A 17,195-nucleotide genomic window follows, 5' to 3' on the forward strand; every position below is an offset into this window, starting at 1 on the left:
GAGGCACGTTGACGAAATGCTTTGTTAGGACTTTTTATCCTCCCTCAGCACCCCCAGGGCCAGACTACCGCATTTGGGGTCAAGGGGGCACTGCCAAAATGTGCATTTCAACACATTTTGCCATGGTGCAGAGAAAAACAAAATGCTGTTTCCTAATGCTATTCTACATAGTCATAATTATTACTTTTTTAAAGTGAATTCCCTGCAATTCTACACTTTTTGCCACAGGGCAGAGAGAAAAAAATGTGCTGCCATGAGACGGAGAACATTTTGCAGTTTTAAAGCCAATTCCTAAAATTCTACACATTTTTGCTATCATTACTTCGCCTTAAGATGCTTTAGGGAAACCAGGCCCTGGACTGTTCATTTCCCCATCACCAGAAAGTGGGCCAGCCCTGTGCTGTGCCAACCATCTTCTGTTGGGGTGGCGCTGACCCCGCTGCCAGGGGATTGGTCTTGCTCTGCCATTCCATGCAGAATGGTGGTCATTAGGCCCAGGCAGCCAGGGTAGTGAGGGGCACGAGACCTCACAACAGAAGAGAGCAGGATAGATGGCACACAGAGTCCTACTCACAGGACTGAGACTGATGGATGAGCCAGGCTGCACTGAACGGGTTCAGAAGTTTGAGAGCAAAGTGGAACAGAACTACCATATTGCAATAGGTAAGGGTGTTTTGAAACAAACCTATAAATTGTTCCAAACAGCAAGCGGTACCAGAGCGGTAAGGCTAGGTCCAAAAGGCTTCTCAATAGCTTCTACCCCCAAACTAGCTAATCAAATGGCTACCCGGACTATTTGATACACACCATTTCATTTTAATGTTGGTCAGTCGTCGTCTCTGGATTAGTTCAACTTACGGAAACAATGGCTATTATTGTCATTAGTGTGCAGTCATGAGTATGTTCAGTTCAAATAGTTTGCTTTCCCAATTCAGAGAGTCCTGTGCCTTGTCATGAATTGTGTAAAGCTCTGAAAAAGTTACCACTGTAAATGGTTTCTGCAAGAGAGTGAAAATAAGAAAATACATTTTAAAATGAGTTCATTTTATTGTTCAATGCGTGGCCACACACATATACAGAGTTCCTTTGCACTGTGCATGATGGGACAGTTAGTGATGATGGTAGATGGGATATATATGGAGTTCACAAGGGTCAAAACACAAACACCTTGTACCGCCATATTGGGACAGCCGCAGGCCCCGGACTCCATAATATCTAACAGCAGCACAAAGCTGACCCACCCGAGTCTACCTCTTCCTAAAACGGCACCATGACACAAAAGTCAGGACTATTTCTTTGAGAACAGAAGGATTAGCAGACTGGTTTAGGAAAACTATACAAGACAACCCCATCCCTCCCCCTGCACTTCATTCCTGTGTGTATTCAGCACAGCTTACAAAAACGCAAAATAAAGTATATTTGGGTACAAAAATAAAATCCAAATTAAAACAATAGCAGGGCACAACCTGTCATTATTCCTCCTCATCTTACACAGATAACACAATACATTAGTCACGGGACACAAAAAGTACACCGCAAAAAAACTGATAGGAAAGAAAACAATCCTGGAGAAGTGTACGTCCATTGACCTGAACCCTATGAGCTACGAGACTCCGATGTGTCGATAGCCTCAACGCTTGGCACGCTAGAGATGTGTTCTCTCCCTGGGATTTACCCCACACCTTACCAGACCAGACCCAGCTAGCCATAGGGCTGACATAGTCCCACACCTTCACAACACAGAGGGAAAGGAGGAAACGGGAAACACTGCTCTATACGTCTAAACCAATGGATTTAACTGAGCATGAATGTGTATGAGTGGTTCTCTCTCGACATGTAATGTACTCGTTTCTATCATAAACAGTATATGCCTGGTTATGATGTGAACCAGGGGCACTTTATGTGTGTAGCATCCCCACTTAATTCTCACCAACCTCTGGGATCGCTTCTTTATGTTTGGGGTCTTCTGCTGTTTCTTATTGCCCCCTTTGCCCATGTGTCTCGCTTTTTCTTTCCTTCAACTGCTTTACTTTTCCACCCTCTCTCTCTCTCATCCCCCCCCCCCCTCACTTCCTTTCCTAGAGTTGATTTTCCTTGGAGACCAGATACAGACAGAGCAACAGAGTGGGAGAGAGAGAGGGAGTGAGTGTGTGATCAGCTGTCCGCCATGCCGACCTCGCCCGCTCAACGCTCTCAGCCAATCTCCTTCCACTGACGGTAGAACTCCACAATGTTCTTCAGCTCCATGCCTGCTGTCGCCACTGCCTGGATTGCCGACTGTTTCCAAGGAGACACAGACAATAGAGGGTAAGAAGTCAACTCTTCTAACACCAATGAACATACAACGTATGGTAGAATATCACGGAAGGATGAATGGGGGAGGTCGAACATGCCAAACTTCTCTTAGAAAGAACTCTGGTTCTCCACAAAGATCTAGACCATGGTAAAATGGCAGTATTTTATAACAGGGAAATATTAATAGCAATACTGTACAACCCAAGGCGATACACGGTAGTCAGACCAGCTGTCTATACCAACAGTGGTTGCTGGAGAGCCTAAAGAACTGAGCGAGTGATTGTATTTGTGATGTGTATACCTTCATGGGTGCAGAGCGGGTACACAGCTCCTCCACTGAGTGACCGGTGAGAATAGTGACCATACCAGCCGTGTCTTCGTCTCCGTTGCTCTGGGAGACGGTCAGCTGACGACAGCTGTCCACAGTCTTGTATAGATGCCTAGAAATCAGGACACATAAGGAAACAGTTAACACTGGGAAGGTTTCTTACCGCTGGTAGATAGCTTTCATAAATCTTTTACCACTTTTGAAGCATTTGTATAAGAATGCTAAGTATTGAGAGGTGGCCATATGAAGAGACTGCAGAAAGACTAATGGAGGCTCACCAGGCTTCAATGTCCTGGCGTTTCAGCTTGTCCCTCTCAAAACTCCTCCCCGACTCCTTCTGGCAACGTATGTACCTGAGGTAGAGGGGGACAGAAGAGGGGTTTACAACATCAAGTGTCTTTGTCCATATGGGTCACAGCCTATTCTTAGTTTACTGGATCACAGATTAAGAGTGGGTTATGGTTATAAACATTGTTTTGTTAAGATCTGAAGTAGTAAGGACAACAGCCAGCTCATTTGAAAATTGGTTACATGAGAGATACATTGATATAAAAGGACCTGTGTATCATTGGCTCTTGCGTTTCTATCTCTATATCTTTCTGTCTCTATCTTTTCATTCAGAGAACTGTTGACTCTACATATTCCTTTTAATGTGATGGGTTGGCAGATTGTGGTTGTCATATATTAAATGTAGCCCACTATATTACCATACGTCACACTTGAGGGTTGAGACAGACATATACCTGTTGCCTTTACGGAACTCAGACTCCAGGAAGCGGATACCGTCCCTCGCTCCGGGATTCTCCTTCTTCAGGTGGTCAAGGCCATCAATCACTGAGGCAGATACCAAAGTTAAAACATGATGGTTGACTGTTATCTATTAATTTCATACTCTAACTAGAAAGACAAACTCAGCTTCAGTCGTCCCCTCGGTAACTTACAAAACATAGCCAGCAAATAGCCAATGTCGAAACAATATAGCAGGGCTATTCAACTGGCTGCCAGCCAGACAGATCTGGCCCGTTTATCAATTTAGAATGGCCTTCTGATCAATTCAGATTTCTTTTATCCTGCAAAAGAATCTGATGTTTAGAGCCAAAATGAGCCCTTGTTCAATATTCTCCAATGGGAGAATCTGTTTCCCTGTAGTCCCACCCATTAAGTGCTGTCAAAGAATAATCACCCAACATACCAGTTAGCCAATCCGAGCTCGCCTATCGGCTCTTCCCAGCAGATGAGATCACTACACTGCCTGATACACTAGAGCATGCTTTTCGCTTAATTCAGCAGGGAGTTAACACCACAGACATCAACTTTATCCAATCAACATCTAGCCTGCAACATGGCTTGTTTTCGTGGTCTGCTGAGCATCATGATCTACTTTTACATAATGATGCTCGGTGGCTAAGTAAGGGTAATAATGCTCTCAAGAGAGCAGCCTGTGTTAGCTTAGGGAGGAGATAGTTGCTTTTCTCCGTGATTGACGCCACAAGAAAGCCAACACATATCTAGTGAAAATGCTTGATGAACAGTCCGTATCAAATGTTTGTTTTTCCATCTTCAATCAATTGAATGGATTTAATTTGGGAGTGCAGGGGAGGGATAAAACAGTTGACATGATTGATTTCCCTACACTACGCAACTATATTCAGTCATCAGTACAGATCACTCCCGTGATGGCCGAGTTTTTAGATAAACTGAAAGCTAACTTTGCAACAAGATTTGAGGAGTTTAAGTCCCCACATAGGTGGTGCAGTTTGTTATAGGGACCCATTCTCTACTGATGCAGGGGGAAAGAGAACACCCCGCAATAAAAGTTAGTCGACAGATATGACATGAATAAAAAGGTTTCCAAGTTAAACAGAAAAGAACGAAATGAAAAAGAAATAGAAAATAGAACAGAATATGATGCTGGTCAACTGAGATATGCCATGCATAAAAGGTTTCCTATGAGTAAACAAAATATGAAGTCGTCTCTAAAACGGACAGGAAAGTAGAAATGAATGTGATGCAGGTCAACTGTGTTATAAGTACAAATGTGTTCCATTATTTAAACAATTTCATCCACTGAATTAGGCTCATCCTAAAGCACTTAAAATGAACTTTTAGCAACATTTAATTTGACTAAATGTGCTTTATAAGAATTATCCCATGTATAAAATATCTGGCCCCCCTGTAAATAACCATTTTCAAATCTGGACCTCATATAGTTCAATAACCCGGCATTATAGAAATCATATTTATCACCATTTTATCTCCATGTAATTCTGGAGAGAAACCTCTAAATAATGACTGCACTCAAACAGCCATGCAGTCCAACACTGGGTTTATTCACCCAGGCAGGGCATGGGGCTGTGCTCACCTGTGCGGGGGATGATGATGATGAAGCAGCCACTGCCAGCCAGATGTCTGAGGAGGTTGAGGTGCTGGCACAGGGCGGCAGAGTCGGGTACCAGGTACGGAGACATGGAGGACTGGGTCTTGGGCTGCTGCAGGCTGCCCTCTAGCTGAGACACCTCCAACTGCAGGGCAGACACATGACAAACTGCTTATTTTGATGGGATGTTGAGGGGATAATACAGTGCCCTCCGTAATTATTGGGACAGTGAAGCATTTCATCTTCTTTTGCCTCTATAACTCAAACATTTGGACTTTAAATCAAATCTATGAACTTTTTACAACTATAATACACAAGTGAATTTGTCCCAAAATTTGTGCAAAAAGTGCCGTCATTTCTAAAATGGTTCATCCGATATGGATGAAAATACCCTCAAATTAAAGCTGACAGTCTGCACTTTAACCTCAGTCATTGTTTGATTTCAAATCCAAACTCTTGGAGTATAGAGCCAAAAGAAAAAATGCTTCACCTTCACAATAATTACAGAGGGCACTGAACATGTAAAAAAAAAATCCCCCTTTTTAATTTCATCCCCTTTATTCTCCCCAATTTCGTGGTATCCAATTGTTAGTAGCTACTATCTTGTCTCATCGCTACAACTCCTGTACGGGCTCGGGAGAGACGAAGGTTGAAAGTCATGCTTCCTCCGATACACAACCCAACCAAGCCGCACTGCTTCTTAACACAGCGCGCATCCAACCCGGAAGCCAGCCGCACCAATGTGTCGGAGGAAACACTGTGCACCTGGCAACCTTGGTTAGCGTACACTGCGCCCGGCCCGCCACAGGAGTCGCTGGTGCGCGGTGAGACAAGGATATCCCTACCGGTCAATCCCTCCCTAACCCGGACGACGCTATGCCAATTGTGCGTCGCCCCACGGACCTCCCGGTCGCGGCCGGTTACGACAGAGCCTGGATGCGAACCCAGAGTCTCTGGTGGCACAGCCCTAACCACTGCGCCACCCGGGAGGCCCTGAACATGTACATTCAACATTAAGTAATATACTTCAATGGCATCACCTTAACTATCATCGGCTGAAATCTAATGAATTTCACTTCAAGGTTTTGGGTGCGAAAGTAAATTAAGACATATACACTTAGTATACCAAACATTAGGAAAACCTTCCTAATATTGAGTTGCACCCCCCCCCCCTTTGCACTCAGAATAGCCTCAATTCGTCAGGGCGTGGACTCTAAGGTGTCAAAAACGTTCTACAGGGATGCTAGCCCATGTTGACTCCAATGCTTCCCACAGTTGTGTCAAGTTGGCTGGTGGACCATTGTTGATACACACAGGAAACTGCTGAGTGAAAAACCAAGCAGTGTTGGAGTTCTTGACATAAACTAGTGCGCCTGCCACTTACCATACCCCGTTCAAAGGCACTTAAATATTTTGTCTTGCCCATTCACCCTCTGAAGGCTTAAAAATCCTTCTTTAACCGGTCTCCTCCCCTTCATCTACACTGATTGAAGTGGATTTAACAAGTGACATCAATAAAGGATCATAGCTTTCACCAGGATTCACCTGGTCAGTCTACAGTACGTCATGGAAATGGAATGTTCCAAATGTGTTGTACACTCAGTATAGTCTCAGATAGCTAGATTGACAGTGTTTGATTTATGATAGAGTGGAATGTTCCAGAAGACAGACCTGTAGGCGGAGCTGAGCCATGTCTCTCATCAGGCGGTTTCGTCGAGCCTCCTCCTCTGCCTGGACTCACAAACCGTGTTGAAATAGATAATACTTTGCAGTTATTTGAGCTGCACAAGTGAAACAAAAACTGAAACTAGAGTGACAGCTGCTGCTTTGGTCTCATTGGTTCATTCAACTGCCGCTCACCATGCGGAACTGGGCCTTGGCCTGCTGCACCAGGTTGTCCTGCTCTGATTGGCTGATGCTGGTGAAGATGCCCGCCTCCGGGTTGAAGTGCAGTACGTTGCATTGGAGATTGGTGAGGAAGTGGCCAAAGCTGCGGATGCAGCACACACGCACCACACACTGAGACGGGGAGAGAAAGAGAGCGAGAGAGAGCGAGTGAGATAGTAAAGTAGAGAGAGGGCAGAAAAACAGTGAGGGTGTGAGGGAGGGTGTCTAAGGGAAGCTAGGTGCGTGTACCTCCTGTACGGGGCTGAGGGAAGGTCTGGGGCGGGTGTAGTCGAGGTGGCGGTGGGCCAGGTTGAGGGCAGGTAGGTGTCGCAGGGCCAGGTCCTCAGGCAGCAGCAGGGACTGGACCAGGCCAGGCTGCTCACACTCACTCAGTAGCTCCGTCACCTCAGTGTTCAGACCCAGCTCTAAAATACACACAAAGAGAAAGCAAGACAGAGAGCGAGATTAAGACGTGACTTCTAGTCACATGCTCTACAGAATGAGACACACATTTGGAATTTCATCTATGAGAACATGGGTTAAAATAACCAAAGGAGAGGAAAAGAGAACAGATGGAACGAGAAATATAATGTGAGGGAGAGAGGAATTTGGCCAACTCAAGCCTCCACAACGGGCTCCCGAGTGGCACAGCGGTAAGACACTGCATCTCAGTGCTAGAGGGGTCACTACAGACCCTGGTTCAATTCCAGGCTGTATCACACCCAGCCGTGATTGGGAGTCCCATAGGGGGGCGCACATTTGGCCAAGCGTTATTAGGGTTTGGCAGTCATTGTAAATAAGAATTTGTTCTTAACCAACTTGCCAAGTTAAATAAAGGTTACATTTCAAATGTAAACGCAGATTAACAACCCATAAAAAGGACAGGTGATTTTAGTAACTCGCCTGCTTCCAGCATCTTGCTCCCGTCAGGCAGCAGGTTGAGTAGCACAGACAGTCTGTTCCATAGGCTCTGAGAACTCTACAGACAGAGTAAAGGAATTACATTGAGTGGAAGATGGACAGTGAAACAAACACCAACAATGACGAAGACTATAAACCCTTGCCCTAAGTCAGCTGATACAAAGACTAACTTGTATTTGACCAATTTGATGCAAATGAGATTTGTCAATGCATACTGTTTGTAAGTGCTTCTAGGTCAGTGAAATATCTACCCCCTTTACCTGTGCACACATGAGGATAATGTCAGTGTTGGTTCTCAGCCAATCCACAAACACCTTGACCACCTGGATGAGCCCCTGATTGGTCAGAATCTCCAGTCTCTCCGACAGGGTCTTCTCGCTGTGTACTGATTGGTTGCTATGCACGCTACACTCTGAATCGGAATCCACCTCTACAGGGAATGGACAAAAAGAAATAAACATGTGTTTAATCTACACCCTAGTTTTCTTACGGGGTACCTCAGATGTACTGTTAGAAAAGGGCATATTTTAGCGATGTGCTGTTACTCAATGGAGTCATTGGGAAAGACTAAAAAGAGACTAGAAGTACATAATTATATTGGTATATTAAAGTTAAATCTTTAAAGTCATCATATCCTGCACTATACAAAAACCACATAGTAATCAACACAGCGTCAATGTGTGTGGGCAGGTTACTGACCATTATCGTTGGTTCCGTTGGCAGTGCCGGGGCAAGCGTCGCAGGGTGAGTCCCCCGGAGGAGGAGGGGTCTCCTGGGAGGGGGTGGTGGAGGCGGCGTCTGGATCAGTGGGGTTGGGTGTGGAGTTGGTGGCGGAGCTGTGGGGCCTCAGCAGCACGTTGCTGAAGGTGGGCGCCAGGCGGAAGCAGCGCTTGGCCTGGAACAGCTGGGATGACATGGCCTGGAGGTTACTGCTGATACTGGGGTCGCTGGGCAGGAGTGGGCCATTGGTGGCCGGAGGGGTGTCCCAGTCTCCGTCCTCCCTGGGATCGGCTTGCTCCTCCTCCTCATCATCGTCTTCAGGCTGCACCTCCCCCCGAGGAGGTGTGTCCAAGTTCTCCGGGGTTTCCGAGTCCTCTATATCCTCCAAGTCGGAGCGGGACTCCTGGCTGTTCATGTCCGAGTCAGTCTCCACGTCGAAGGCCGTGCTCCCCTCTTCGTCTTCCTCCGAGGCGCTCTCCCAGGTCCCCTCTGTCGGGTGCTCCCTCCTGCTCTTGCTCTCCTTTCCCAGCGTGGAGGGGGTGAGTGAGGGTCCCGAGGCGCCGTCCCCGGAGTCGGTGCAGCCCCTCTGTTCTTCCTCCTCTTCGTCGCTCTCGAAACCCTCGCTCAGGTCGCTCTCGTCTTCTTTGCGGGTGGCGCAGCGGCGGCGGCGCATCATGGAGAGGCGGGCATACTTCTTTTGCTTCTGTTTCTCCTCCTCTGCCTTCCGCTCACCGACGCCTGCTTTCTGGGCCATGGTGCTCCGGTGGCCCACCTCGTCCTCCTCATGGTCTAGGGAGCCATTCTGCAGGGGCCTCTCTTCCGAGGTCAACGGGTCAGACGGGTCTCTCAACTCAGTGTCGTCTAGGAGCAAACAAATGTCATTATTGTTCCATTCGTTTTTCAGAGAATTAACTGAGAACATGAGTAGTGTCTAGGCATCATGAGGTAAAGCTGGGAGTAGTTCTCACCTGTGTTGTCGTTCTGCAGCGGGGGCACCTGGCTCTCCCCCTCCTCCAGCTCAGCCTGCAGGCGGATGTTGACATGGTTCACCAGGTGGGAGAAGAGGGCCAGCGTGAAGGCTATTGACGCACTGTACTGCTTTGACCCTACACAAACAAGTCAACATGTCAACTTTGCAATACAACAAAACACCATATCCCCTTATTTATCCCTTGCAGTATGTCACTATCCTCGCATGGCTACTGACAACATCCTTTGAGCGTAATGTTTGAAAAGCGATTTGCAAAACAATATATGACATCTATATTCTTACTGACCTCCCCGCTTCAGGCTGTGCACCACCATGAGGCAGGTGACCACCATCTTGAAGACAAGTACGTCGGGGAGCAGGGCGCAGGGCGATTCGTGTTCCTCATGCTCCTCCTCGCTGGGGGAAGTGGCCTCGTGGCCGTGTGGCGGCGAGGGCAGGTAGAACAGCACCAAGTTAAAATCCTCCAGCACCGACTGACACAGAGAGGTCAACTCTGTCTCCAGCAGACTACTCACAGGGAGGAAGAGAGAAATGGTAAGACATTACAAACACGGTACCCAACAGACAATAGAAAGCCCTTTGAAACTGAGCAAAGGGGGTTATAAAAATTCAATCAATTGTTATTATCACCATCAGATAGCTGTGTAATATATGGACCAAATGATGAGGTTCCGATTGAGATAAATGACTAGGGCCTAAATGGTGAATTGTGAACGTCCTAACCTGTTCTTGGGCTGCAGTAGACTCTGCAGGTACATGAAGCTCACTAGAAGTTGCTTGATGTCCTTGGATCTGGAGAGAAAACCGTTGAGGAAACAGTAAGGATCTCAAAGAGGACCATCTCAATTCATGTTCAATGCTGACTTAGTGATTTGTCATTTCAGGGCTGTGGTCTGAGGAAACCAGACTGACCTTTGCCGTGAGGGAGACAGCTTCTTCATCTCCTGTTTCTTCACCTGGTGGTACATCTTAGCTGCTTTATCAAACAGACGCTTCAAATTCCCATAGGCCCCTTCGAAGGGAGTCTCCGACTGTATACTGTTCAAACACAGGAACATAGAGGAGAAAACCATGGTCAGTACTTTGTGGTAGGGGTGTGACGATACCAGTATCACAATATTTTTTTCCATGGCAATGAAAACACGAAGCAGACCCAACTCTGTGGTCCTTTAAAAACCTGCTGTATGTAAAATATTGTGTGCTATAGCTTGAAAAATAATTGTGACTGGATGACAACAATGTTTCTTTCCAACATCAGGGCTGTTTTCCGAAAGAAGTTCAAATCCGCTTCGTGTTTTGTATCCTTTCAACTACTAACGAGTATTGCAATACTGGTATCGTCCCGGTACCACTTGGTTGCGAGTCTTTTTTTTTCGAGTTCTGGCTCTCAAGTTGGCAGCTTTCTCCTAACAGACTGGTTTCAGAACCTCTTCCATTTCAAAACATGTCTCCTATTTAAAGCCTACTGAATGTGATCCAAATATGAAATGTTGCAATGAAGATATTTCTCCCCAGCAGTGTGACTACATTGCCCCACTGAGGTAGAGAACAATACCACAGCTAGAGCATAGTCTACAGACTAGTCAAAGATACTGTGGATGTGCTGCAGTAAATCTAGACGTGTTGAAGTCACCTCTCACCAGCGTAGGTAGTAATAGGTGGCCTCCACGTTGTAGAATTTACTCCCCGCCAGTGTACCTAACTGATTGAAAGGCATTCCTGAAAACAAAACATCAAACACTTGTCAGTATCATGGCACACTAAAGACATCGCTTTTCTTTAGCAGTGGCCATTTAATGTTGACTTTCAGTTCGACTGATGAAGCCCTCTCAAAAAGACAGAACGTTTCAAATGTGGATCAGTGATTTCTTGAGACTGAATGCCCTCTCCTGGCCCGCTAACAGTTACTGAATGCCCCCTTCCTGGCCCAAATGGCCCGCTAACAGTTCAGATAGATCACTATGAGCTGCGTAAAGCTTTGACCAGTCATATAATAAAGCTCAAATCAATAAGTGCTGTGTGAGTTCATCACTATGTGGGCAATATAACAAGAGTGATTCATTTGTAGATGGTGGTGTGGTGTGAGTAAACCGGTTAGTGTAAAAAACTGAGGTTAATGTGCTGTGAAAGGGAGGGGCGGTAACACCTTGTCAACTCACCTACGTGCGGAGTGACAGACAGGGCCTGGTGGTAGAACCGCTCTGCCAGCTGCTCAGCCTCTACCCCAGCCAATTCGTTCTGGTAACGGGCTGCAGAAAACATTCAAACAACCTCCTGTAAACCTCTCCTGTACATTCAAATCAATGTGATTTGGATTTGGGGAATGCAATTCCATGGTCATACAAATAAGGTTGTCTCAAATATCTTTGGTGAGAAAGATTAAGTTTGTATTACCTAGATCTCCCAGGTAGACCAGGCAGCGATGGCAGGCCATTGTGGCCCACTCCATCTCCTTAAGGGTGGCTGATACCGGCTTCTTCCGACCTACAATAACAAATACAATCATTTATACACTGTCAATCACAGATACTGCTGACCTGAGTGTGTGTGTGTGTGTCTCACCGATGAGGGGGTCGGTGACATGGGTCCAGTCGATGCAGTCCTGCATTTCCAGCTGGTAGTGTGACTGGATGTAGAGCAGCAGGTGCTGGAAGAAGCCCACGCCGGCTATCAGGTGAGTCCTGTAGGCGCATTCCAGGGCACTGCGACTGTGGATGTGCTGCAGAAGACATGGAGATATAAGACGGGCCAGGTAATAAGAAGAGATTAGAAATAAAAAGGGTTGTGTGTGGGGCATGAGGAAAGATAAAGTGGGCATGTCTGAAAGCTCAGCAGTCACTGTATCAATCAAATGTATTTATAAAGACCTTCTTACATCAGCTGATGTCACAAAGTGCTGTACAGAAACCCAGCCTAAAAACACAAACAGCAAGTAATTCAGGTGTAGAAGCACTATTGGCCAGAGTCATAAAATTTCCCCAATAACTTAGGGTGTTTTCCCACATGGTCCCTTTTAGCAAATTTGAGAACTCAGTGCGGTTTGCATAATTTTTTTGTGCAGTGTTAACACTACAAAGGGAACTCAGACCCCTTAAAAGAGCACCCGAAGCGAACTGAGACCGTCTCCAGAGGAGGTCGGAGTTCGGTTCACTTGAATTCCGTGCTCCGGTTGCATTTTTTAGGGCAATGCTCCCCAGGTTTGCTTGTGATTACAAACACTACTGCAACACTGCCGTAACCCCTCACATTGGTGCCACAAGTGAGAAGATTATGTGCATGTTCGCAGAAAAATGTGCTGTCTTTGGATATTGATTAGCGATTGTCAAGAACGCACAGACATTCCAAAATGTGGAGTTTTTAGTTCAGATTATTTGTTTGCAATATGTGATCTATAAGAGTTTCATACACTATTTGATTGTGGGGTTTGAAGTGTGAGAAGACAACACAAGGTCCAAATCTATTCTAGCTCTTAAAGGGGCGGCAGCCTACATTGGGTGTACAATTTTCAATTACAGCATTATTTAATCCGCAGTTATTCATTCATATATACATTTTTTAAACAACTAGGCAAGTCAGTTAAGAACAAAATTCTTATTTACAATGACAGCCTACCAAAAGGCCTCCTGCGTGGACAGGGACTGGCATTAAAAATATATAACACACACACATCACAACAGACACCACAACACTACATAAAGAGAGAACTAAGACAACCACATGGTAGCAACACATGACAACACAGTTTAGTAGCAACACCACTTGACAACATACATCCCTCAAAGCAGCCACAAATGTACCGTCATTTCTGGATTATTAAGCGCACCTGAATATAAGCCGCACCCACTGAATTATTAAAAAAAATATGTATTTTGTACATAAATAAGCCGCACATGTATATAAGCCGCAGGTGCCTACCGGTACATTGAAACAAATTAACTTTACACAGCCTTTAAACGAAACACGGCTTGTAACAAAAATAAATAGGCTTTAACGAAACACGGCTTGTAACAATTTTTTTTGAAAAATAGCAGTAAACAGTAGCCTACCAAGAAAGTAATTGGTCACCATATTCCTCCTCCTGTGCACTGAAACCATCTCCTTCGGTGTCGGAGTTGAATAGCCTCAGAATTGCTTCATCCGATGTTGGATCGTTTTCATTGTCGCTCTCGTCACTTTCACCCGGAGGCAAATTCCCCGCTGAGCTCATGCTGCCCTCTTCAACACGCAGCAGTCCAGCCTTTCGAAACCCGTTGATGATAGTGGATTTTTTGACAATGCTCCACGCTGTCAGGACCCGCTGGCAGACTTGACCATAAGTTGCACTTCGCATGCGGCCCGTTTTAGTGAAGGATTTCTCCCCACTTGTCATCCAAGCCTCCCACTGAACATGGAGCACCACCTTAAATGCACGATTTACACTTATGTCGAGTGGCTGCAAATACTTTGGGCCATCTGCTTTTCTTCCCTCTGAAAGCTTTTGTTGTCTTTTTGCACTGAGTCAGTTCCTCACGCTGCTGTTTCCAACGTCTTATCATCGACTCATTAAGGCCAAGCTCCCGTGCAGCAACTCTATTTCCTTTTCCAACAGCCAGATCGATCGCCTTCAACTTGAAAGCTGCATCATATGCATTTCTCCGTGTTTTTGCCATGATGAGGGTGACAAAATGACTACCGTAATCAGAATGATGGGAAGTTTGAGCGCGCTCGATTTACATCACATTATGTGACGGTGCTCAGTTTTTTGGCGACATGAATCTTGTAAAAGCGGGAAAAATCCATAAATTAGCTGCGTCATTGTATAAACGGCGAGGTTCAAAGCGTGGGAAAAAAGTAGCGGCTTATAGTCCGAAAATTACGGTAACTAAGAGTGTCCATGATTGAGTCTTTGCAGCTCGGTCCAGTCACTAGCTGCAGCGAACTGAAAAGAGGAGCAACCCAGGGATGTGTGCACTTTGGGGACCTTTAACAGAATGTGACTGGCAGAATGGGTGTTGTATGTGGAGGATGAGGACTGCAGTATATATAAATGCTGTACCTTCTTGTTGGTCTTGATGACCTGGATGACCTCATAGTAGACCTTCCTCCACAGAAGCTCCTCAGCCTTGCGACCATAGTCCACAGGGTGGAGAAACATCAGCTTCACACACAGCTCCCTCAACCTGGGCACAGAAGATGGATGAGGTTGGGGTTAGTGCTTTGCCTTTTGCCTTAGTGTTTAGGGCAAAGGTTGTAGTAGAGTAAAATGCTTACTTGTTGCGAAGGCTGATGTTTTCAGGCTTGAAGACCTCCCTGTACGATGACTTGCTGCCAATGATGACATCCAGCTTGTGTACCGACTCAACCACTGCCCTGAGCACGCAAGATACAGTTATTATGGCATGTGAATCACTGGTAATGGCCATTGGAGGAATGAGCAAACTCATTCTTATCAATGTAGGGAGCTAATGTTAGCTAGCTAGCTATAACTGGAAACTATCAAATGTCATGTCTCACACTGAGATAATGGTTGACATTACAACTACCTAACTAGGTAGGTAAATCTAAAGAGGCTTGTGAAATATGGTGTTTCTCCCTAACTAGGCCAGGCTATGCATGTTAAAAGTAGCCAGTCGACATTATTCATGTGGTGATGTTCTGCAAGTCGCTTCTAGTTATCGTAGCTGTTAAATAACGAACTCGCTAGGTAGCTAGCTAGCAAACAAGGTAGGCCTATCAGGTAACTAGTACTGTGACAATACTGACAGCTGAAACTAACTAGTTAACCAACTAACGTTATTAAGAGAGCAAGTTGGCACATGAATAAGTTAGCTAGCTAATAGCACAATAACTTGTTACTGTACTGTTACTGTTCAGTTGTTTAGAAGCTAACGTTGTATAGCTAATTAGCTATCCGCTCCATAAGTTCCCACTGTGCTACATCTGGTACATCTAAAACCCATATTATCGAAAATGTCCGACTACTTCGTAAAAATGTCATGTTCCTTCGACGAAGGACAGTTAACTAGCTAACGTTAGCTGATTCAAGTCACATACAGACAGGTGACTGGATAGTTAGCTAACTAGCAAGTTGAATAGATGGCTAGCTAGTTAGCAAACTAGCTAAGGTTAGCTATCCATTTATTTCACTACTGTTAGCTAGCTAATGTACAACAAAACAAAAAAATAATTTAAAAAAAAACTAGCCAATGTAATGTTTCCCAGCAAAAGGCATTTAACTCACCTGTATAGCCGCTTGATGAGGAGGACTTTTGCCTCTGGCTCGCTATCCTGCCCAGGTCCACTCATGTTAGCATCTGGTGCCAAGAGTCACACGCTCCAGTCTGCGTTCCCACCCTCTTCAACCCCACTCTTGTCAGGGTTGCTCCGGGCTTGCCCCACCGGCAGTGACAACTGTGTTGACTAGCTAGCTAGCAGCTCTCTCCTCTCCCGCTAGCGTATCTTATGTCGCTTGGCAATCCCCCCCACACTGCCCATCCGTTCGGAACCCGTTTAGGAGAGGGAATGGCACAGTATTTTTGTTAATTCCCGGTCAGCTATCACACTCCGATGGGTTCCTTGTGTTATTCCCCGTTTCAGACATTGCTTCGAGTAAGAGGGCGGCCATTAAACAGCGACCGCCTGAACAGCGCGAGACTTCTCATGAAACGTTCGTGCCAAGGTTCGCGCGGGACCGTCACTAGTTACCACAGCTACAAAGTCATGACCTCCGCCATGTATACAATTTCTCTTAATTAAAATATGACTTAACCCTAACCTTTACCACACGGCTAACCGTATGCATAACCCCTACCTTAAATTAAGACCAAAAAGAAAAAAATAATACTAATATTTGTGGCTGTAGAATCTAGTGGACACCTAACTAGATTGCCAGACAGCAAGTCATTATGATTAATTTGTTTGTGTAGGTTTGTGATCCCTGGCAATGTAAAACGTTTGTATATTTATATTTGTGATTAGGGCTGCATGGCACAATAACCGGATAATCAATGGTTATTGATGAAGATTGTCATGAAAATGAAATAAGAGTCATAACCAATTTACATTAGGCATTTAGCAGACACTCTTATCCAGAGCGACTTACAGTTGGTGTATTCATCATACCCCTTTCCAGCAGTCAAATGACCTAGTGGCCTCAAGGGTGGAATGTTATTCTTGTTTTTTCATAATTAAAAATATGAAAATCTGGTGTTTCTATGTCAAACAATTTTGTTTTATTTCAGTCTTCTGTGATGTACAGTATATAAAGTGTAATTTTGGGATGCAAACTAAAAATTGAATACATTTCAACTCTTTATCGGACATGGTATAGCGGTCTTCTTTTTTTAAGCCCATAACCATGTGTGTGAGGTGTATACTTTTGTTTCAAAGTAGATTTGTTTAAAACCAACAAGAAACACTGTGTGACCCTGATTATGCCCACTGCAGTAATAAGATAGCTAGGTTGGAAAACCACATATCACAGTCATAGTAGGTACATTTTTCCTCAATAAAGTACCTATCAGAAAAGTCAGTTAGTAAGAGGGAAAAGAGTTAAGTGTTTGTTCAAAAAAGGCTGTTTTTTTACACTGAATAAAAATATAAACACAACATCCAAAGTGTTGGTCTGATGTTTTATGAGCTGATATAAAATATATGCACAAAAAGCTTATTTCTATCAAATGTTATGCACAAATTGG

The 17,195-nt window shown here is 45.1% G+C and overlaps 1 protein-coding gene across 1 annotated transcript; it reads right to left on the reverse strand.

Moving 5' to 3' along the window:
• Positions 1–1,027: 1,027 nt before the first annotated feature.
• On the reverse strand, positions 1,028–16,173 carry LOC115104259 (nonsense-mediated mRNA decay factor SMG5-like). The gene is made up of 22 exons (XM_029625606.2): positions 15,740–16,173; positions 14,770–14,868; positions 14,555–14,678; positions 12,082–12,238; positions 11,914–12,003; positions 11,679–11,768; positions 11,160–11,238; positions 10,432–10,557; positions 10,243–10,311; positions 9,806–10,026; positions 9,497–9,634; positions 8,508–9,389; positions 8,069–8,238; positions 7,791–7,866; positions 7,137–7,312; positions 6,861–7,019; positions 6,672–6,731; positions 4,986–5,145; positions 3,367–3,457; positions 2,902–2,976; positions 2,597–2,735; positions 1,028–2,277 (listed from the first exon to the last, which is right to left on the reverse strand). The coding sequence occupies exons 1-22, from the start codon at positions 15,802–15,804 to the stop codon at positions 2,194–2,196; spliced, it is 3,330 nt and encodes a 1,109-aa protein (XP_029481466.2). The 5' UTR covers positions 15,805–16,173; the 3' UTR covers positions 1,028–2,193.
• Positions 16,174–17,195: the final 1,022 nt, after the last annotated feature.

This window comes from Oncorhynchus nerka, linkage group LG3, assembly GCF_034236695.1.
Source record: "Oncorhynchus nerka isolate Pitt River linkage group LG3, Oner_Uvic_2.0, whole genome shotgun sequence".
Classification (NCBI taxonomy): Eukaryota; Metazoa; Chordata; class Actinopteri; order Salmoniformes; family Salmonidae; genus Oncorhynchus; species Oncorhynchus nerka.

Bases quoted from the DNA above. Each gene is read 5' to 3' on its own strand.
- LOC115104259 (XM_029625606.2), bottom strand. From the start codon at position 15,804: ATGAGTGGACCTGGGCAGGATAGCGAGCCAGAGGCAAAAGTCCTCCTC. The intron at 11,239-11,678 runs GTGAGTTGACAA...TTTTGTTTTCAG, and splicing joins GTCTGTCACTCCGCACGTAG to GAATGCCTTTCAATCAGTTA. The intron at 2,977-3,366 runs GTATATGTCTGT...CCTCTACCTCAG, and splicing joins GAGTTCCGTAAAGGCAACAG to GTACATACGTTGCCAGAAGG.